We start from the raw sequence: 24,192 nt of genomic DNA on the forward strand, positions 1-24,192 counted from the left end.
CTACCTTCCTTTGTTGAATCACATGTGATTCCAACACTTGGTCAAGGTCTTTCCTAGTCCCGGGAGGTGTTTCCTTTCATATAGTTGTTTATAAACACTATATTCATGTCAATATGTGTCCTTATATATCATTTAGGACTTATTGTGTCTCGATACTTCATTCGTGGAACTTCTCATCCGTACGCGCATACCCGTTTGAATCACCCACATCAGGTGAGTTCATACCCCGTAATGAATCTTTTAACTATTTTAGCTGTTTTAAGGGGGGGGGGGGATATAGGTTGAACACAATGTTAATTGTGTAAATGTTTATTGTTAAACATCTTTCAAAATGTTACTTATGTTATTTATAAGTTGTCAAAACATTTCAAAACTCGTTTAAAGTTATGTTACTTTATAGTTATACAAAACTCCGTTTTTAAAGTAAAAGCATAGCTTAGTAGAGAAATGAGTCTTTTTAGTAATAGTCCAAGTAGACCATTAGTAAACCATTATAGGTGTAGTTTAGGAGAATGCTATTCATTACTTCTAGTACAATGAAGCACACAAAGAATCAATACCAGAACAGAACGAACAATGAAGAGAATCAAACAATACCAGAACAGAACATAACAAGTTAAGTTGCTATAGCATGAGAACACACAGACAGGATCTAATTATACCAATGAATCACTAACGCATGAGTGATAGTTATATTGGGTATACATGATCATATAACTTTAATGTGAATTACATGACTTGCATGGATTTGCTGGGGTCGCGTTTGGTTCCCTAAATCTCTTTTCATTGAGGGTGTTTAGTAGGGGTTCTAGCTTTCACATTATGACTGTAATAAAACAAATATGTTTTTAGGTTATTAGTACATCCACATATCATTATAAACGACATCTGTGTACTTAATTTTCCCATTACTTTCATAAAGTGTCAGTATCACTTGAAAGTTGATCTATTTTCTAGTCAAGATAGTTATAAACTAGGGAGAATATACTTTTACATTTGACAAAGGAACAGTCGGGTGTAACAAAGAACAGAAGACGCTTTGGTAGAAGGCTACGATTAAAGGTTAGGATCATAATGCTAGCTTTATGATGCCTTAATGTATACACTATAGGATACATATATACTAATAAAATTCCCAGAGCTAATAAGATGTGCGCTCTTCGCTTCACTTCCTGTTCTCGTTGGATTGTGGGCTTGGAATGAGGTCACCCAACCTATTATCTACCCGACTCTCTCTCTCTCTCTCTCTCTATATATATATATATATATATATATATATATATATATATATATATATATATGCTTAGTATACATTAAGTCATCATAAGGGTGCCAGGTATGGATCAAGTTATAGGACACAAAGTCAACGCACAACTTTTCTAGTACAAAGCATACCTTTTAAAGTCAGTACTTTTGGTATACAAAACTAGAGATTTCCCATATAAGGGTTTAATCCTTTTTATTAAGCCAGTATAGTTTTAGAGACTTTAGGTGAGTAACTTATAACACCTTAGTTTATACACCACGTTTATAAATAAAACTAATACCCAATAGATAGTTAAATGTGTGTTTTCTGCCTTACTTCCTGTTCTCGTTGGATTGTGGGCTTAAGGAAGATTCGCCCAATTAACTTTCTACCCGATATCAGATTATATATAGCAGTATAAACAAAGCTATTATAAAAGTAGTCACCGTAGTCATTATTTTACTATAAAAAAATAGGTTTTCTTAAAGAACTTTCATTAAAGATATAAAGGAACCATTACAAATAACTCCATGAGTAACAAGTGAATACACCAGGGTTATATATGACAACGATCTAACAACCAATTGAATGTGTGCTATCCGCCTTACTTTCTGCTCCCCGTTGGGTTGTGAGCTTGGGGCAGATGCGCATAATCAATTGTTTGTTTACTCTGAGTATATATAACTTGTACCCACTTAGTACGCATAGAAAGGCTTGTGGTGTCATTTTACTTAACTTTCATTCAGGTAGGAAATATAGGATTTTCTAGAGGAACAGGCGAACTTTTTCAAAACAGATCTTACAGCTTACATCACTTTTACATATACATTTTCCACATTTTACAGCTTACTCATATCACTAAAATCTTATGAATTCACCAGCTTAATTGCTGATCAACTCCTTCAAATAACTTGTATTCTCAGGAGACTATTAGACAGGTGCTCGTGCTGGGAATTTAGAAGATGGAGCATTACAGCTTCAAGTCTTGTTTTGTTATTTGTTTATGACTTCTATGTTTTGTGAAAACACACATTGTAAACATTTTCTTTCTAAATGAAATGGTTGTTCATTACTTGCTTACCATATACATATCTCGTGATACTTGACATGACGTCCTCCACCCCCGAACGTTTCCGCCTTTCCGGTTTTAGGGTGTGACATATGATATGGTTATCTGTATGACATTGGTATTTTGGGGGTAACTCACTAAGCTTTCAGGCTTACGGTTTTAGTTTATTCTTTCAGGTCCAACGGATGGCCGCAGAAAGGCGAAGGTGTGACCATACAATTCCTCGATTGATGATTATGATTTCTGGGAACTCTGGTGTTTAATCTATTTTGAAAACGAATTGTAATAATTGAATGGTTTTAAATGATTTAGAAAGTTTTAAATTGGCTCGAATTTTATGGTTGTTACATGTAAATGCTTCAGTTAGAATTGTTATCCCAGAAGGAAAAAAATACAATTATAAATGAATCTAAGGCACGCCTGAAGCTTGGAAGATCAACTGGTTCCAAAGATAAAGATCTTTGAAAACGAAAGGGAGCAAATATACTTGATGTTCTAAAAGAGAAAACAGAATCTCTTGATAAGATTAATGAAGCTCTAAAAGATCCTAATGACACAACAAAAGAAAAAAAGTTATTTGAAAAAAACTGAAAATGATGAGATCTTAATAAATTATGTCATGACAAGAATAAGATGGAACTGAAATAAGATAGATGTCGACGATAAATTTTCATATCATGTTATGCGTGAGATTATAAAGAAAATGAGTATCTTGAACCTAAATTTATTGAGAAATGTAGGAATAGAAAAGATTGGCCAAATAAAAAGATGCAATCAATAAAGAGCTTAATTCTCTTACTCAATGAAAAGTTTCTGGACCTGTAGTCCGCACACCAAACGGGATAAAAGCAATGGGACATAAATGAGTATTTATGCTTCAAAGAAACGATAAAAATGAAGTTGTGAGGTATACAACAAGACTCATTGCACAAGGTTTTACCCAGAGGCCCATAATTAATTATGAAGAAATGTACACTCCTTTGGTTGATGCAATTACATTCTATTATCTAATAAGTCTAGCAACACATACAAAACAGGAGATAAGTCTAAAAGATGTAGTTACCACCTATTTATATGGTTCACATGGGAATGATATTTAAATGAAAATCCCATAAGGGTTTAAGGTGCCATAAGCACTAACTTCTAATTTTCGAGAAGTATATCTAGTAAAATTAAATAAATCTTTGTATGGATTAAAACAATCTGACTATATTTTGTCTAATTGTTTGAGTATATTTTTGTTGAAAGATCCGGATCAGAATTTATCATAATTGATATTATTGTAGATGATTTGAACATAGTTGGAACTCCTAAAGAATTGGAAAAGACCACTTCTTGTTTGAAATAAAATTTTGAAATGAATGATCTTGGTAAAAGATGAAATTCTATTTGGGTCTTCAAATTGAGCACACAAAAATGGAGTTTTTGTACATTAATATCTAGAAAAGGCATTTAAATTTTTTTATATTAATAACTCACATCCATGAGTATTCCGAAGGTGGTAAGGCACTTAGATTCCAAAAAGGACCAATTTCAACATCATAAAAAACATGAAAATCTTCTTGTTCCCAAAGAACCATATCTTGGCACTATTGGTGCACTAATATATCTTACTATTAATACAAGACCTAATATACCTTTTGCTGTAAACTTATTAGCAAGATATAGTTATTGTCCAACAAGAAGACACTGGAATAGAGTCAAACACATTCTTCGATATCTTCGAGGTACAATGGACATGGGCTTATACTATTCAAATTCATCAAATGCGGAGTTAATTGGTTATACAAATGTTGGATATTTATCTGATCCACACAAAGCTCAATCCCAAACAGATTATTTATTCACTTGTGGAGGTACCGCAATTTCTTGGCGTTCTCTTAAAAAAACTTTAGTTGCTGCTTCTTCTAACCATGCAGAGATTATAGCAATTAATGAGGCAAGTCGTGAATATATTTGGTTAAGAAATTTAACTCATCATATTCATGAGAATTGTGGTCTAACTTCTAACAGGGACGTTCTAACCACACTATATGAAGATAGTATGGCAAATTCAAGGAAGGGTTTATCAAAGGAGACAGAACCAAACATATATCACCAAAGTTTTTTTCACTCATAATCTTCAAAAAGAGCGTCACATCAACATAAAAAAAAATCAATCAAGTAACAACTTGGCAGATTTGTTCACTAAAGCGCTTCCTACATCCAAATTTGAAAACATGGTATGAAACATTGGAATGCAACGCTTTAAGGAAATTAAGTGATGTGGTGATCAGGGGGAGTTGAAACATATTGTACTCTTTTCCTTAGCTATGTTTTCCTACTGGGTTTTCTTAGCAAGGTTTTTAACGAGGCAATTGTTTTCAATATCTGTTATTAATCATGTACTCTTTTTCCTTAATAAAGGGTTTTCCCATGAGGTTTTACCTATTAAGGTTTTAACGAGGCATGATACAATCGTCATTCAAGGGGGAATGTTATGAAACGACCATTGGATTCCCCATTTCTCCCATAACTTTCTATCATTATTTAGCATTAGTAACAATCATTTCAATGTGTTTTATGCGTGTAATAATGCACCATCATAATGTGCATTCATCTTTCATCTTATTTTGGTTGTATAAATAGTGAGACATATGTATTAGAAAGTTGATGATTTCATCACAAATATTGGAATAAAAGTTTTCTCCACTCTCATATCTTTCATTACTATATAATTTATCTTGTTATTAACTTCAAATTTTAAAACGAATACTTAGTATTTTCGTTTTTGTATTAAAAACAAGGGTAATGACTTAAAAGGGTAACTTATTTTTTGATTTGTATACATTTAATCACTGATTTTTTTGTCCACATTTTTCGATTGAACTTGTTTCCGTTCAAAAAACATCATTATGATCTTGAATTGTAGGTTTAACCAACATACAATGTATTTGACAATTCCGACGATTTCCTAGTTATCTTCTCCGATAAGACTCTGGGGTTCATGATTTTTCCGGAGATGATCCGGTCTATTGTTGTTCTTATGTGTTTATATGTATTCATTTGATAAAAACAAACCCAGAAGTTCACGCGTGTATGCATTCATCTGCAAAAACCCAGAAGTTCATGGATCTGGGTTTGTGTATACACGCAACCCTTCATCGTTGCCTGCTACAACATGTTCATCAACTATCAGATATGAGATCCAATCCACCATTTTCTGCCTTTTAAGTCATTCTTCATTTGCATCTTTTTTTATAAGTTGTTTCTTCAATATTAGATGAACACATAATCAGATTTGATGAACACATAAACTCAAGAACCCCAAATCAGATGAACACACGCACACACACGATCTTCAACACAGACATAAAACCGTACTATTACTCTGTATGTTTTGCTAAAACACAAAGACCAAAAATCGAACTCAGGAATAACCCTAAGTCGAGTTAGGGTTTTCAAACCCATAAATCGATTTCTAAGAACAAAGAAGAAATCGATTGTGTGTGTGTGTGTGTCAGTGTGTGTGTGGATTCATTGAAGATGAACACACTTACATGTGAAGGTTTTCTCAAAATCGAGCTTCAAGGTTTGACGAGCTTGAAGATGAACTCGAGTTAGGGTTTTTAAAACAAGAAAATTGAGCTTGAATATGAATTTGAATCCGGAATATATATGATTTGTGTTAATCTTTGTTAGAGAAAATAGAACAAAGAGAGAGAATGAGAGAATAATAATATGGAAAGAACTCATACTGTCAGAAAAATCATAATCACCGGAGAAGATGATTGGAGTCTCATCGGAGCTGTCAAATATGTCGAAAGTCGGCTAAACTTACGATTGCATGTCATAAGGATGTTTTTTTGAACGGTTCAACAAGTTCAATGAAACAATATGGACAAAAAAATTTTAGTGGTTAAATATATACAAATCGAACAATAAGTTACTCTTTTTAGACATTATCTCTAAAAACAATACAATATGTTATAACTTATAAATTAATCAGAATTTATATTAGAAATTACATATTTTGATAAAAAAGAAATGATATGGCTATGACCTTAAAAATTATACAAATATCGCATCTATTTGTGTGATAAAACATGGGGCCCTAATTTAAACGAGTATAATACAAATACAAATGAGAATCTTGATTGGGCGGCAAACGCTTAATCCCTACTACCGTCTTGCTTACGTCATGTCAAAGTACGTTTCGCTATTCCTCCTCTTCACGGCGGTGGCGGCACTCAACACCACCGCCGTTACGGCCGCTGCTATTACTACAACTTCCACCAAGTCCCGCCACCTCTCCTCCATAAATTCCCCGTCGCCGGGACCTTCCCCATTGATTCAACCCAAACACCCTATCCCTCATCCATCAATTTCACCACCACCGCCACCGCCACCCATCTCTATACGATCACCGCCTCCTCCGCCTACACGACCGGAGTATATGCAGCAACAACAACTCAAGAACATAATCGACGCCCTAATCGGCGCTGGCGACTTCGCAGCATGGGCAAATATCCTCTTTAATCCAAAGATAAATTCATCGATCCCCACTAGCACCACCGCCGCACTCATCCCAACCACCGCCACCATGTTTGTCCCCGGCAACGATGCTCTGTCCCACCTCTCGGCCTCCGCCACCGGCGCCTACAATTTCGACCCATTCATCATCCCTTACCACATCCTCCCACAACGACTCACGTTCTCGGAGCTTCAACTCTTCAAAACCCAAACTCGACTCCCCACACTATTGCCCTCAAAAACAATCATAATCACGAACAATACCCCTTCCAATTTCACCATTGATGATTCCTTGATCATGCAACCTGATATTTACCAAAACCCCGCCGTCTGCGTCCATGGTATCGCAGCCATCCTCGACTACACAATGTACGGCGAAGCTCCTCCGGCTCCTCCTGCTTCACCTCCGCCCCCGGCGTCGACGCTTGATGAAACGTTAACTCCGTCACCAGAAGTTGCAAGAAATTGTACTTCAGATCTTGTGTTTTCCGATGATGATTTCTTCTTCTTTATGATGGTAATTCTTGCTTGCGTTGTTTTTATCCCTAATTGGTAGAAACCCCCTTTTCAATTTTGTTAATATCAAATATTCGGTGGAGTTCTTCTCAAGAACTGAAAATTGTTTGAAATCACCGGTTTACCGGATAGTTGTAACTGTACATTGTACATGACATCGGTCGATCATTTGTTAAAAGATTGTAATTGTTTGTGAGAATTACATAAATAGCCCCTGAAGTATTCTTCAGTTACAATTTCTTTTATTTCTTTAAATATATTTCTATGCAAATCTCAAATTGTGTATATTTCTTGTGGATTTCATGTTTCCCTTCGTCTATTTGATTCTTGGATGCCAACGGAATAGAATCCAAGATTCTATTCCATTACATGTTTGGATAAGTTGAATGAGTTTCATCTCTTTTTAACATTAAAAGACCAAAATACCCTTTTTAAAAACAAAGACCAAAATATGTGTTTGAAGTCAACAAGGATGTAAATGAACCAAAATATGATAAGACATTGATATACAAATCAAGATTTATATATATATATATATATATATATATATATATATATATATATATATATATATATATATATATATATAAATTCAATGTCTTTCAACATATTTGCACATGAAAATCATCAAATTACTATGCTTACAAAGTTTTAAAAAAAGATACATAAAAGAAAAACAAAAAAGATGGATTAGAATTAGAATAGAAGTGTCCTTCAGTTCCTGTTCATTGTCTCCTTGATGTCCAAATATTCACCAGTTACTCTGCAGTAATAAATTCAACAAATTTTATAATATTTTTCACACCAAAAAAATATGTTTAATGAAGAAAAAAAAACAAGAAAATAGATGTTTGTTTTTGACTTAATGCATAAAGAAAGACTTAATAAAGAAAGCCAGTGAAAGGAGACATTCTCTATAAGCTATAGCTTTTTACAAATTTGCCCTTTATTTTTTTTTGTTCAAGAAAGCCAGTGAAATTAGAGATAATTTATTAAAAAGGTAAATATAAATTAAAAGCAACATACCTATTATATTTCAAGTATGCATCACCTATTGTTCCTGAGACTTTATTTCGTACCTTTCGCACGCAAATCTAAAAAGAATTCAAAAAAAATAAAGTAAAAAAAAAAATAATGCATATTTAATAAAAAAATATATATTAATTTATAAATATCATAGTACCTGCACTCGATCCATTGGACCTGCCTCTGGATCCCGATTCCGATGAATAACAATTCCAGTGTCACATTTGTTTATAAAATGTGCGCTTCCACTAATATCATAAAGATTTGGAGGTTTTCCATTCCATTGTTGCAACTATTGAACAAATTTCACAAGTTAGATCTAGAAAAAAGAAAAGATTCATCGGGAGTTTCGTTTGCAGAATGTTTTTGGAAGGAATGGAATTACATTGCATGCCACAGAATGGAATCAGAGATTCCGATTGCTAACCTGTCTAGGATGTGCCACAAACCAAACATGGCATGAATGGTGTTGAGCAAACCGTTTGATACTTGTCAGCATTTGACTTACATATTCTGTTTCAGTCCTGTTTTACACACAAAATAAAAAAAAAACAAATGATTAATTTGTAATAACTAATAACTATTAACATCTCAAGTGTCATGAGTCTGAAGAACAGGTTGTATTGCGTTTGACATGCATTGGACGGGGACAGAGACCGATGTCAATGGGAGGACAAAAATTGTAGTTTTTTGTCCCGCACAAAAAAAAAGTGGGACACGGACACACTCTTGATCTTTCGTATGTGTAAAAAGATGTAAATGCCCTTCTCATCATCATCATTGAAAATAGCCATAGAAAGCTTGTTGAGTTGTGTCCCGTTTTGTTCAACAAACGCAGCCGTAGGCTGCGTTTGTTACACACAACTCGACAAGCTTTCTACAGCTACTTTCAATGATGAGGATGAAAAGGGCATTTACGTCTTTTTACACACACGAAAGAACAAGAGCGAGTCTGTGTCCCACTTTTTTTTGTGCGGGACAAAAAACTACAATTTTTGTCCTCCCATTGACATCGGTCTATGTCCGAGTCCAATGCATGTCAAACGCAGTACAACCTGTTCTGTTTTGTCATGTGCTGTGTGACAAATGCGACCTTATAGGACAAATTAAGACAGAAAAAAGGTCGGATAAATATCATAAAAATAATTAATAATTTTTTTATTATTAAAAATACTTACTGGTTGGGAGGTCGTTGATGATCAAGCTCATTATATGGATCAATCACAAGCCCATTGACACCGTGTCTAAGGACTGCAGCTTTTGCAAGGCGAAGAACCCATTCAATACTTGGTAGGCAATCATTCTCACACCTATTACATCCTTCAACTTTTTAGGACTTTGAAAAATCTATCTAATTATAGCAATGAAGTTTGCTTTGTATTTTGATCACATTGCTATAATTGGGTAGGTTTTTTAAAGTATAATGTTGTAATAGGACAAAATGAAAGTAGGATGATATAATAAATACATATATGATATTTCTTGGAAGTTGGAACTCACCTTATGAGATGAAAAGTATCACTCAACCATTTTTTTCCTAACTCCAAATCCTCCAAACTCATTCTTTCAACAGATTTTCCATACCTGTGATTATTATGTGCAATAAAGAAATATTAGAAAAACAAACAAAAGAACATTAACATCAAAAATCTTCATAAATAACTTTAGAAAAAGTTAAAAATTAGCTAACCTCACATCAAAGAACGGCTTCTTCACGTGCTTTTCAAGAAGTTTCCTTGCATGCTCTCTAACCTAATAAAAGTAGAAAGAAAACATAAAAATTAAAACACTTAAACAACACCTATCAGTAATTAATATTTGTATAATTTATATAATCATTAATTCATATTTCATTCATGCATGCATCATTGCATAAGTAATCAACTTTAGTTGGCATGTAGGAATAGAATGAATGGTCATATAATTTTGACAAAACTTCATAAATGGTCCCTGTGGTTTTTCAAAATCCCTAACTTTAAAAAACTTCACGGAAAGTCCCAGTGGTTTCCAATTTATATCATGGTTGGTCCCTCATCCACCTAAAAAGACTTTTATACCCTTTTCATTTCTTTTTTATAATTAATTTTAACTAAACCTATCTAAAAGAATCAAGAAAAACACAACAAATACAAGAGAGAGATGTGGGCCCCACTATTTATTGTGTTTTTCTTTACTCTTTTAGATAGGTTTAGTTAAAATTAATTATAAAAAAGAAATGAAAAGGTTATAAAAGTCTTTTTAGATGGACAAGGGAGCAACCATGATATAAATTGAAACCACATGGACTTTCCGTGAAGTTTTTTAAAGTTAGGGATTTTGAAAAACCACAAGGACCATTTATGAAGTTTTGTCTATACTTTCATATTATACGTAAATGTAAAAGTATAGAGAATGAATTTTTTTTATTATTTTAAAAATAAAAAACTGAACATAATAAAATCTCACCTTATTCTCCATAGAGCAAAGTGCAAATTTCCAACCAACATTTTCATTAAGATTACATAACAATGCATCAATCCACTCACTCTTTCCTGAATTCGGGACTCCAGTGACTAAAGTCAACTCTCCAGGAACAACCTGGTCAAAAGTCAACACAAACATCCATGCATTTTTCATTTCTATAATTAGAAAAAAAAAATTAAGAACAAGTTTGTAGATATATAAAGTATGTGTAAACTTACATTATATAAATCATCTAAAGCTTTCCATCCAGTTGAAATTCCAAGCTCATTACCAAGGGTTTGATGATAATATGAATCAATTTCACCAAAATAATCTCTAAAATTAAATAAACCTTTAATTGGATATAATTCTGCATTTTCAATAACTCCTCTTAATACAGCTGGACCCATGAACATCAGAACCTGATAAAAAGATTCATCAATTGTAATAACAAGAGTCATAATAATAATTAGGGTTTAGGGTTTGGAGTTTAGAGTTGACTTTTTTTCAAAAATGGGTAACTGAAAATTTTGTTTTTTAGTGGTTGAAAAAAGTAGAATTACAAAAAGAACATTGTATTTTAGGCAATTTTGTGGTTTAAACACTAATAGTTTACTTTTTTTTCCAATCAAACCATAAAATTTCAGGCATTTTTCCATATTAATTAATTAATTAACCATGTTGACCTGTTGTATCAGGTCAAAGTAGTTAGATTGGAAAAATGTCTGAATCTTTTATGGTTTGATAGGAAAAAAATAAAGTATAAGTGGTTATAAACCACAAAATTGCCCAAAATATAGTTTTTTTTTTTCTGTAATTTGCCCTTATGAAAAAAAGAAATTTAAATTTTAACAAACCTCATTAGCATCTTTAAATTGCTCTTTTTCATTTTTACTTGGCCATGTCACTCTCCAACACCTGTTTAAAAAATATAAAAACTTGAGAGGCATTAAAAAAAGGATTAATCTCATAAAAACATTATATTTTGGGTTTTTTCCGGATTAGTCATAAAACCTCAACTTCTTTTTTTTTTTCTGAAAAAACCCCTCAACCTTCTAACTGTTTCTGAAAAAAACTTCACCTTTTTTAGTTTTTTCTAAAAAAATCCTCACATTTTATAAGTTTTTTCAGAAAAAAAAAATGACAAAGGACCAGATTGAAAAAATGAAAAAAAATACAAGGTCCTTTTTAAGAAAGGGTTAATCTCATAAAAGATCTTATATTTTGTGTTTTTTCGGATTCAACCTCAAATTTATTTTTTTCCTGAAAAAGACCTTGTACTTTTTCATTTTTCCCAAAAAAGCCCTCAACTTTGTATTTTTTTTCCGAAAAAAACCATGAACCTTCTAAATGCTTCAAATAAACCCTCAACTTTTTTAGTTTTTCTCAAAAAACCTTCACATTTTGCAATTTTTTTTGGAAAAAAAACAAATAAAAGAGCCAGATCGAAAAAAATGAAAAAATACAAGGTCTATTTCAGGCAAAAAATAAATTTGAGGAGTAATCCAGAAAAAACACAAAATATAAGATCTTTTATGAGATTAACCCTTTAAAAAAATTAATAAAAAAATAAAAGTAAGGGCAATATCGACCTTTCTCTTCCAAGGCGACGTGCAAGTTCTTCAGCTAAGGCTTGACCAGGCTGATCCGCATCAGTAGCAAGTATTATACGAGTCGCCTGCAATTTATAATTAAAAAAAATAAAAATTTTAAAAAATTTATTACACTTATAATAATAAAAAAACAAAAACAAAAACAAAAAGATAGAAACTAGTTAACTATACCTTTTCCAGATACTCTTTGCAGTTCCATAAATATTGGTATTTCACATCCTACATTCATAAAACACAATAAATTATTATTTAAGTAAAAAAAAAGGTTAATCTCATAAAATACCTTATATTTTGCGTTTTCTTCCCGATTAAGCCTCAACTTTATTTTTTGTTTGAAAAAGACCTTGCATTTTTTCATTTTCTTCGGTCTGACCCTTTGTCTTTTTTTTTTTCCAAAAAAGCTTGTAAAATGTGAGGGTTTTTTCAAAATTAGGTAAAAAAAGTTGAGGTTTTTTCACAAAAAGTTAAAAGGTTGAGGGTTTTTTTGGAAAAAAAAAACAAAGACAAAGTTGAGGGTTTTTTTGGAAAAAATGAAAAAATGCAGGGTTGTTTTCTTGCAAAAACTAAAGGGGAGGTTTAATTTAATCCAGAAAAAACACAAAATATAAGGTCTTTTATGAGATTAAACCAAAAAAATGATGGAATTAAAATTTAAATAAAACTTTAAACCTGTTCTTGAGAAGGTAAATCTTTAGAGGAAGCTTTTGGAGGAGCTCCATCAGGAACACTCACACAGTTTCTAAAACCAGCTTCTTCCATTGCAAGTTTGTCCATTTCGCCCTCCACCTTTTATAAAAAAAATATATAAATATATAATATTTTGATGAATCAAAATTAGAAACAACAAATAGTTTGTGTATTTCAAGATGTAAAGTGAAAACTTACTATGATGATATCACTTGCTCCTTCTATATCATCAAGTCCATATAATATCTTTTCAGTATCACTTTCCTAAAAGGGTAAAAATGTCAATTTTGACTTTAGTCAACTGATTTTTACCATAAATAGTAAGTTTTGATATATAGATTTTCACCTGCCAGAATTTCTTTGAGATATCTCTGTATTTGCAACTAACAAGTTCTTTTTTTCTTCTATAAGTAAATGCAATAACAATCTGCATACACAATTGAATAAAAGTTAACAAAAAAATAGCATTGCACTTTACATGGAGAAAAGGGGTAGTTTTGTAATTTTACCTGTTTTTCATATCTTCTTTGCATGACATGATTTCTCCGTAATGTCTCTTCAGATATCATTCTTTCGGAAAAATATTCAACTAACTGAATCATAAAAACAAGATATAGTGTCAAGTGTCTGAATGTGGGTAAATCAGTAAATGACCATTTTACCCTTCTGTATTTAAAAAAAGAAACACCCATGCATGTATGTATCCTCCAGTAAGTCAAAAGGAAAAGTAATATTCAAGTAACTGAAATGAGGTATAATATCAACTGTCTGAATGTGAGTAAATGAGTAAATGACCATTTTACCCTTCTGTATTTAAAAAAAAAAAAAAGAAAGAAAGAAACACCCATGCATGTATGTATCCTCCATTAAGTCAAAAGGAAAAGTAATATTCAAGTAACTGAATCACAAAAACAAGGTATAATATCAACTGGCTGAATGTGAGAAAATGAGTAAATGACCATTTTACCCTTCTGTAAGTAAAAAAGAAAAGTGAATAGGAGAGAAGATTTCTACATCTTTGCACAAAGGTTCCAAATTCAATTCATGTTCTGAGAGTTCCTTAATCTTTTTCACTTTGGGGAGTGCATTCATCCGTTTGTAACTTGATTTAACATCTGCAAAAGCCTGAAATTAAAGAATAAAGAGAAATATTAGGTCAACATAAAGGTCAAATGAAGAAAAAAAAGTAGTGAAAAATGAGAATATTTACTCGTGTGCTCCCTTTCCATCCACATTTGGCTCGAAAACAAGTCCACACAGCTGAATTACTAAAATGTTTTATAAAAATCCATGTCAGAATTTTAAAAAAGAATATTGGTTTTAAAAATATGAGGCAATTTACATACCCATCATCAGAAATGAAGAGAGAGAGCTTCTTCTCCCCTGAGTCGCCACCTTTGCACTATTGAGTAGAAAGATGCATTTAGAATGGAATGAAAACTACAAAGTAACCGATTTTTTATTTGTGTAATCTTCAATCACATTGATTCTTTTGAAAGTTTCATAATGGAATTGAAATGAAGGAAAAACTATAACCTAAGCAATATGTATGCTTACCATGGGGCAAATCAAGCCATTTTTCTGTCCAGGACTAAAAGATTCAGAGACTATTCCAATCTCCTTCAATTTCACTTCAAGTGCCTTTAGCTGTGGGGTATCGATTATTATTTCATCATCAGCCTTCTCCAAATATGCTTCAGAAACTATATCAGAAGGAAAAACAACAACAATACCATTATTATCAGTTATCCAAAAGAGAAATTCTTCAAACATAGACCACGAACAACAATTTCAACACAATCGAGAAGCAGATATAGAGTTAATTTACTGATAAACAGAGAGATAAAAGCAGGGTGTTTTGAACTGAATGATGGTTGATGAAATTACCTGGTCTGGGGATACTAGCGTGGGAAGAAAAGGATAAGTTAGATGGTTTAAGGGATAAAGGAACCAATTTGGGGGATGATTTTGAGGGAAAAGTAGAGGAAATGAATTTGTGAGCAGGGTAGAGGTTGGTTTTGTTGTCGGGATAATTGAATGAAGAGGTTGTGGGTTTGAAGTTGAGGAAGTGCTTGGAGGTCATAATGGGACAGGGGGAGTTGGAGACGAAGAGACCACGGAGAGAGGTGCGATGCCTAAGAAGCATCTCTCGGAGCTACGACTTTGATTAAGTAGGAGTATAAGTAGCGTTCATTGCGGCGTTTGGGGTTTAAGGAGCTTCAAGCCTTCAATGGCGGAAAAGGGTGTCTGAGGTTGGTGTTGGGGTTGGGGCTTAGGGGTTTTGGGAGGGAGAAAAGCTACCAACACAAGTGGGCGCGAGATATTGCTCTTGTGTTATGTGAAGTTAACTTTTATCATATACAAGTCTTTAACATAAATATTCAATTTTTTTTTGGTTATTGGGTTATTTAAAATAAAATTTGATTAATTATAATGAGGATTATCTATTTAATTAGTAATTATTTATCCATAACATATGTCTCCAAACAATTTTTAAAATGTTTTTAATATATATAGATTGAAAATGGGGTTAATGTCATAAAAACCCTTAAGTTTTCAGGGTTTTGTTGGTTTTGCCTAAAGTTGAACTATGGCCGTTTTTACCCTCATATTTTCCAAAAATGTTCGGTTTTACCTTTTTATCGGTGATAACAGGTTTTCCTGTTACCATTATATTAATTTTGCAAAAAAACTCTGAAGTTTATATATTTTTTTTAATGTTTTTACCCTTAAGTTTATAATTTTTTTTATACTTTTACCCTACGTATTTTTTTTATATTATACGTATTCATGCGGAAAAATCATATTTATATATAAAAAAAATTAATTAAATATTGTATTTATATTTTTTAATGTTATTTCTATATGTGTATGTGTGTGTCTATATATATATATATATATATATATATATATATATATATATATATATATATATATATATATATATATATATAACATCCGGATCCCCAGGTATTCTATATTGTTCATTATTTTTGAGTTAGAGAGAAGGACTCGACGAGTTGGCGTCTAGACTCGTCGAGTAGGATTGCAATTTGCTGACTGTATTAATGATTGGACTCGACGAGTCTGCACTGGCAGCAGAAACCCTAAATCTCGGAGTTTGTGTCATATTTAAAGGTATTTATGGCCTTCATTTGCGGCCACTTCACCCCTGAGAAACCCTAGAGAGCAGAGAGAACGTTTGTAGTACAAGAGGAGGGCTAATTCATCATTATTTGGTGTGTTTTAGCAAAGGGGAGGGAGGATTTCGAGCTAGGCAGTCTTGTGGGACTTAAATCTTCCATCATTTCGTGCAGAGCTGCTATGGGAGGTAAGGATTCATGTCCATCTTCATTGAGTAATAGATTTCATAAATCTAGGGCTTTTTCTCTTCTTTTTGGTAAGAGATCTAGTGTATGTGATGTCCCCTTGTGTCAATATCATCCGATCTGGACCTTGAGAGGTCCAAAGAGTCCCTATTCTCCAGCTTTATGCAGTCCTTTATGAGTTTGGGGCTTAGGTTATCATATGAAGGGTTATTTTGGCATATAGAGATGATAGTGTGATGCATGGGCCTAAAGTTTGAACATTTACGTGATTATCATGCTTGGGAAGATCAAATCTATAAGTTAGAGAAGCAGATCTGATCTCAGAAGGTCATTTGAGTGTGATTATGGAAGCAACTCGACGAGTCGAGTCGGGGTTGCCCCGCGATTCGTGGCAGGTGTAACTCGTCGAGTGAAGGGGACGACTCAACGTGCCAAGCGAGGCTAAAAGGATTCAGAGGACCCGTATGGACTCGCCGAGTCTCCCATGTGTACTCGACGAGTCGGGTCAAAGTTTGATCGTTGACTTCCGTTGACCTTAGGGTTTTGGTCAAGATTGATTCAAGAGAGTTCAGGGAGGGATAGAATGGCCTTCTACCTAATCTTTAGAGATGAGACTATAAGAGAGTATTGATTGGGAATGTTATTTAAATGATAGGAGGAGGCTATGTCGGGACATTGAGAACGAGAGTTTATTTGACTTCATTTGAGGTGAGTCTTCTCACTATATTGTACCTGGAAGGGTACATATGTGTGACCGGAAGGTCTTATATGCTATGAGATGTATGTGCTATATGTTGATATGTGATATGTATGTTATGTATGATAAGGACCGGAAGGTCAAGATGATATGGACCGGAAGGTCAAGATGACATGGACCGGAAGGTTAGGAGGTTACAGACCGGAAGGTCGATACGAGTAGGACCGGAAGGTCTACCAGGATTCGGGACGGAAGTCCTCTGAGACACTTGGACCGGAAGGTCCCACAGAGTTATGGCCTGGAAAGGCGTATGTGTTGTATGTGGTATTTTGGGGGAACTCGCTAAGCATTTATGCTTATAGTTGTTGTGTTATGTGTTTCAGGTACTAGCGAGGATCGTGGGAAGGCGTTGACATGATCCGTACACACTCATAGAGATTATGTTTGAGATTTTGTGAATTGTTTTGTTATGATAACATTGGATACATTATGTTATGATATTGTTTTTGATGATTAAAAGTATAATTTAAGAATGAAAAATTGTTTTGAAAATTCACGTCGTTACAATATATATATATATATATATATATATATATATATATATATATATATATATATTATAAATGTTAATATGTATTTTAGAAGTGCAAATATTTATTTTTATATTTATATAAGTATATACATATATTTTTAGAAGTGTACATATGTATTTTGATATATGTTCTTTTATATATATATATATATATATATATATATATATATATATATATATATATATAACATTAAAAAAATATATAAATACAATATTTAGTTAAACATTTTTTCGTTTATAAATACGATTTTTCTACATGAATACATATATTGTGAAAGAAAAATACTTAGGTAAAAGTGTAAAAAAATATAAACTTAAGGGTAAAACGTACAAAAATAGTAAACTTAAGGGTTTTTTGCGAATTTAATATAATGGTAAACCTGAAAAACTTGTTATCACCGGGAAAAGGTAAAACCAAACATTTTTTAGAAATATATGAGGGTAAAAACATATATAAAATTCAATTTTGGGCAAAACCGATAAAATCCTGAAACTTGAGGGTTTTTATGACATTAACCCATTGAAAATGGGTTTGAGTTTTTAAAATGTTTTTAATATAACTTTTGAAATTAAAAAATATTTTATATAACTTTTGAAATTAAAAAGTATTTGGGTGTAGGTGTGTGGGGCGGGATGTGGGATGTGTGTTTATATTTTATATAACTTTTGGAATTAAAAAATATAAAAGTTAAATAATTATCAATTTTCAAAGTCCGATTATAATTTAAACTTTTGAAAAATTCTTTGTTATTGAAAAAAATAGAAAAAGGATTATAAAACATAGCATGTGTTCCAAAATTTCACTTCTCTTAGAATTTTAATCGATCCGTATGTTATACGGGTTGATTAAAATAAAATATTAAATACGAATGATTAAATGGAAAATATATTTTAATTTGAAATTTAAAATAAGTATAAAATTATAAGAAAAAAAAACGTGAAAAAAATTAAAATTATTTGTTTAGTTGTTAGACCCGTGTACTGAACGTGTTAATTATAACAAAATGTTAAATATAAAGGTTTAAATCGTAAATTTATTAAAAATTTAATTTGAAATTTCACATTAGTATAGTTTTTATGGTATATTTAATTTATAGAAACTAAATTAGTGATATATTGAATTGAAAAATGAAATATGAAGTAAATGACAAGTGAAAAATAAATATTTTAAAATTATAACAAAATCACATGTGACATAATGAATAAGAGAATGACACGTGGCAAAAAAAACTTTCATTTATTAGGAAAGATTATAGAACTGTGTTATGTCGACGATTAAGTGTTGTGTTATGTCAACGAATAAGTGTGATCCGTTTGAAAAAAATTCTATTGAGCAATTGAGAGAAACCGAATTCAAATAAGAGATATTAGTATCTCTTAGGTAGTATTCAAAGTAAATAAGAAACATTATCAACATAAAAACATATAATGACTAAGTATGTGAAATAATATGAGACATTATGGAAACAAAAGTATAAAAAAACATTTTTCTCGAAGGTTTCATTATTGTTATTGTATATGTGCTTTTCAAAGAACCAATGCATTTAAACATGGTTTCTCAAAAAAGTTATTAGAAAAAATAAAATTGGAAACTTATATGTAATTAAGTGAGTAGATTACTAGCTTGGTCCACGTTGTATACAACTAGTTGGAATATTCACGCTTTGTTGCGCTGTTATACGTGTCAAAATAAAATGCCAAAAAATGATCCGTAAATGACATAACACTGAAATACATATAAATGATAAAGCTTGAGGGGTTAAACTTTTCAAAGTAATAAAAAATTAACGATTAGTTTTCGAGTTTAACAAAAGAAAAGAAAAAAAGAGAAAATAAAATCAGAAGAGAAAATAAAAAAAAAAGTAAAAAGAAAACAAAATTTTCTCTTATGTTCCCGAGATGGAGATAACTGAAACGAAAATTAATCATTTGTTGTTCTTTGTTTCTAAATACTTCCTAAACAGAAATAAAGATAGGAGGGAAAGTGATCATTCTATTTCCCTCCGCTTTTTTCCACTTTTTATATAATAAATTTTATAATAAGTTTGTATAAATATTGTTTGTGTAGACATCTTTGAAAAATATATAATCTCAATTATCTCAATGGCCTCTACCTGCAGGTTATTCATAAATAATATTAAATATAATATATGGTTTAATGATATTTATAGTAGTTGTTATGATTAATTAATTTTTAAAAAATTTATTTGCTTAAGATTTTAATTTTTAGACAAAACTACAAATTTGGTCCCCGTGGTATTCAAAAAACTTTGGATAGGGTCCAAAAAAATTTCAACTTGCATTAAAGGTCTAAAATCAAGGTTTTTCTGGGTTTTTGGTCCAAAAAAACTTAAAATGACGATTATTCCCTTTTGATTTCTTTTTTCCTTTTTCTATAAGTATTTTAATGCTATTTTAATTTTAAAAAAGAGTAAATTACACGAATGGTTCCTATGGTTTGGGGTAATTTGCGCGTTTGGTCCCTAACTTATTTTTTTAACTCGGAAGCTCACTACTGTTTGTTTTTATCATGCGTTTGGTCCCTACTATTTGTTTTTGTTACGCGTTTGGTCTCTGCCTTACCAAAAAAGACTATTATTTAAATAGGAAAAAATGATGAGATATGTAAAGTAAGGTGAGGGGGATGAGGTTGAGGATGTGTTTATTCAAATAAATTAAAAAATCAAGGGCAAAGTAGTCTTTTTAGGTAAGACAAGGATCAAACGCGTGACAAAAACAAACAGTAGGGACCTTCCAAGTTAAAAAAAATAAGTTAGGGACCAAACGCGCAAATTACCCCAAACCATAGGGACCATTCGTGTAATTTACTCTTAAAAAAAATTCACCCCCACCCCCATCGTTCTCTCTCTCTCTCTCTCTCTCTATCCCCCCCCCCCCTCTCTCTCTCATTTCACTAGTTACTCCACTAATTCCCGATGAACAAACATACACACGAAAATCTCTCTCACAAAATAAAACCCATAAAATCCAATCTACAATCGATTTATGTATATGTGTATATATAGGTTTCCTTCTGGAAATTGTTTCCCCCATAAGATCCAAATCAAAAAGCTTTGTTTGCCTCTTTCTGAAACTAAAATCGAAGTCAACACCCGCCTCTCATCTCTCATATCCACTTCTTAACTTACTCTGAACCGAAGGAGACTGAAGCGATTTCGTCATTGAAGCACTTCAAGTGGGAGTTTTCAAAGGATTTTGTTGTTGTTGTAGGCTAGTTCTTGAGAAATCGAGTTTTCTGATGATTATGATTTCTTGGATATGCTAAGAAGGGTTAGAGCTTCAAATTTAGGGGGGTGGTTGTTGGTGATTAGGACATAGCATTGGGGGAGACAAGTTGATTTATGGGTTCCATTAAGTATGGTCAAAAATGGGGAGACTACAGAAGAGTGTTTGATACTCAGAACAAGAAATGATTTCATATGAATTTGTATGTTCATACCTAGAAATCTAGAAGGATAGAGAGGCTATGGTGGGTTTAGGTGGGGTCGAGTGGGCGATTAATGTCGACAATGGGAGAGGTGGCTGGAGATTGGCGAGGTTGCTGGAGGTGGGTGATGATTGATCTGGTCAGGTGTATTCATTTAGAAATTGCAGGTGAAATGTCGGGAGGAAGAAGAAGATAAGAGAGAGAAAGAAAGAGAGTAAAAAAAGAAAATGAGTGAGAAAGGGGGAGGGGTACGATCGAGAGGGATAAGGGTGTAGTTTTATTTTTTTTAATTTTTTTTAATTTTTTTTTATAATTATTTAAATTCTGAGATAAATAAAAAATATAAAAAAGAATTAATAAGGGTAAAATGGTCTTTTCATATTTATTTGGACCAAAACCACAGAAAAGTTTTGATTTTGGACATTCAATGCAAGTCGGAAACTTTTTGGACCCTATCCAAATTTTTTTGCAAACCACAAGGACTAAATTTGCAGTTTTGTCTGATTTTTATCATTGTAATTATGTAAAACATCAAACATTATTTTTGTTTTTAAAGGTAACAATATAATATTTGTATATAATGTTTGTAACATCCCAAAAATACAGGACAAAAATTTCATTTTTAAATAAGTTATTATAAAATCATAAGCAATAAAACATCCATAATAACATCTCATGTCAAAAACCAAAATATAAATAATAAAAACATGTTATCATAAAACAATATCAGAGTGTAATCCCCAAGATCTCATGTGTGGAAATATAATGTGATGCGCTGCGATCAAGCCGACTCCTTTCCTTTGAAAACGAAGTACCTGAAACCAAATCTGAAAACCGTAAGCACAAAGCTTAGTGAGTTCCCCCATCATACCGCATACCATACAAATCACATACTGTCGGGCATATCTAGGTGTCCGACCTACCCTGTCAGGCATATCTGGGTGCCCAACCTACCCTGCTGAGCATACCGGGGTGCTCAACCTACCCCACTGTCAGGCATATTTGGGTGCCCGACCTACCCTCTGGTGCATCTCAACCGGTTATGGAGACTATTTCACCCCTACCACTACCACATAATAACATAACATAAACATAAACATACAGTCTAGCATATTTGGGTACTAGACTACCCCTTTGGCCCTATCGACCGGTAACCGGGGACTATTCCCCCTACTACCACTATAACATAACGTCATATCATGCTAGCACATAAAAAATATCAGATAGTAGCAAACCTATATAATTATCACAAAGACAATTATCTATCAAACAACTCCAACTGATGGACCGACATTGTGGCCTTAGACCCATTTCTACTAGAAGGTAACTCACCTCACACTGCTGAAGTCCCGCAGACCCAACCCCATCTGCTGGATGACAAATTCCCGAACTGTCAACAATAAAAATAACACCCAATTAATAATTGGGTTCCAACTCATAATCATAAGTCCATGCTTGGGGTAAAAGACTACTCTACCCCTAACTTGGTTTGATTCAAGCCCAAGGCCCAATCCAAAGGCCCAAAAGTCCAACTATGGCTCAAAGCCCAACATATGGTCCAATTTTCCAAATTGGGCCCAAGCCTTTACATGTCTTATTCAAAGGCCTAACCAAAAAGTCCAGTCCAACATTTGGTATTTCTAATGGCCCAATATCTCATGATGATAAAGGCCTAAACTATGGCATATCTATGGCCCAATTTTCCAAATTGGGCCCAACCCCTTACATGGGTCTTACCCTAAAGCCCATTTAATTATTCTAGTCCATTCGCTTGCTCTTGGATGACCCGTTAATAGTCAAATCATCAAAGCCCAATAGAAAGGCCCAACTTAAGGACCAAGTGAAATTAGGGTTTCACATAAAATGATGATTAGGGTTAAGTGTCCCTACTTAACCCATTAAGGACTTAATTCATTAAATCCCACATGGCCTTAGGTTAATTGCAAATGGTTATTAATTACTATTTTAAGTTCATTAAATAATTATGATGCGGTCCCGATAAGTCCCAAATTAGGGTTTCATGGCATTAGGGTTTTCCAAACCCTAATTAGGGTTTCCAACCCATATTAGCCCAATAGCCCCAATAACTAGGTCCTTTTGACTAATTAGGGTTCATTAGGCCCATTATGATTTCACTAGGCCCATTAGGGTTTCACTAAGCCTGTTAGGGTTACAAGCATCCTAACCGAATCAAACACACCAAGGCAAGGCACACCGCCACCCGACACGGAGGTCGGTGGCGGCAGCCACCCCTCACGGTGGTGGTTTTGAGATTTATATTACTATTCCAACATGATTACAGTTTACAACGCAAAATCCAAAAATAACACACACACTGATTAACATAAACACACACGTGGCGACACATGGTGGCGGTGGCTAATCCCGATTTTCCGGCTAGACAAAACACACACAACATACGATTCCGATTTGTTCAAGGATCCAGCCACCCACCTGGCGGCTAACGGCCGTGGTAGGAGTTGTTTCACGACGGCAGCGACGTCGGAAGTGGAAGCAACAGCGACAACAAGGTAATGGCTACCATGGTGGGCTGTCATGGTAGTTCATGATGGGTTTTGAGCATTCTAACACTCCTAAGTGTACATGCAACCCTAAATACCTTGGATCTATGTTTTTTTATTATACATGCAAATATGAACTCTCCAAGGTATTCATCCTAACAAACATAATAACATTGATTCAAATGAATATATCAAGTTAGAATTACATAACTCTTTGATGTAGATTATCTTCATGAAGCTTGAGTGCCTAGTGCCCCAAGTGTGACACCTCAAATGGTTCACACAACACCAAATACACTTGGAATAATGTCACAACTAGAAATTTTTATGCCTTGTAACTATAACAATTAAGCCAAATTATGAATCAAAGACACCAGAGCATGTATGATGCATACTCTATGACAATAAAATTTCAAACAAACACTCCATGCAAGCATTTCAAGTAGTCAATAAGCAATTGGAAACCCTATGAGTTCTTGTTTAAGTCCATTTT

General features: G+C 33.1%; 2 protein-coding genes across 2 annotated transcripts; one reads left to right on the forward strand and one right to left on the reverse strand.

The window, feature by feature from the left end:
- The first annotated feature begins 6,385 nt into the window (after positions 1–6,385).
- On the forward strand, positions 6,386–7,552 carry LOC145000135 (uncharacterized). The gene has a single exon (XM_078959304.1). The coding sequence runs from the start codon at positions 6,439–6,441 to the stop codon at positions 7,381–7,383; it is 945 nt and encodes a 314-aa protein (XP_078815430.1). The 5' UTR covers positions 6,386–6,438; the 3' UTR covers positions 7,384–7,552.
- Positions 7,553–7,943: 391 nt separating this feature from the next.
- On the reverse strand, positions 7,944–15,448 carry LOC145041576 (toprim domain-containing protein). Its single transcript, XM_078989697.1, has 21 exons — positions 14,999–15,448; positions 14,669–14,814; positions 14,458–14,513; positions 14,322–14,379; positions 14,126–14,236; positions 13,621–13,704; positions 13,458–13,538; positions 13,310–13,375; positions 13,094–13,210; positions 12,596–12,643; positions 12,404–12,489; positions 11,669–11,729; positions 11,051–11,233; positions 10,815–10,946; positions 10,060–10,121; positions 9,870–9,953; positions 9,548–9,679; positions 8,797–8,893; positions 8,527–8,661; positions 8,370–8,437; positions 7,944–8,106 (listed from the first exon to the last, which is right to left on the reverse strand). Exons 1-21 carry the CDS (start codon positions 15,255–15,257, stop codon positions 8,058–8,060), a joined length of 2,115 nt encoding a protein of 704 aa, XP_078845823.1. The 5' UTR covers positions 15,258–15,448; the 3' UTR covers positions 7,944–8,057.
- Between the last annotated feature and the right edge of the window lie 8,744 nt (positions 15,449–24,192).

The sequence above is a fragment of the Lactuca saligna genome, chromosome 1, assembly GCF_052625555.1.
Source record: "Lactuca saligna cultivar CGN05327 chromosome 1, ASM5262555v1, whole genome shotgun sequence".
In the NCBI taxonomy this organism is placed as follows: domain Eukaryota; kingdom Viridiplantae; phylum Streptophyta; class Magnoliopsida; order Asterales; family Asteraceae; genus Lactuca; species Lactuca saligna.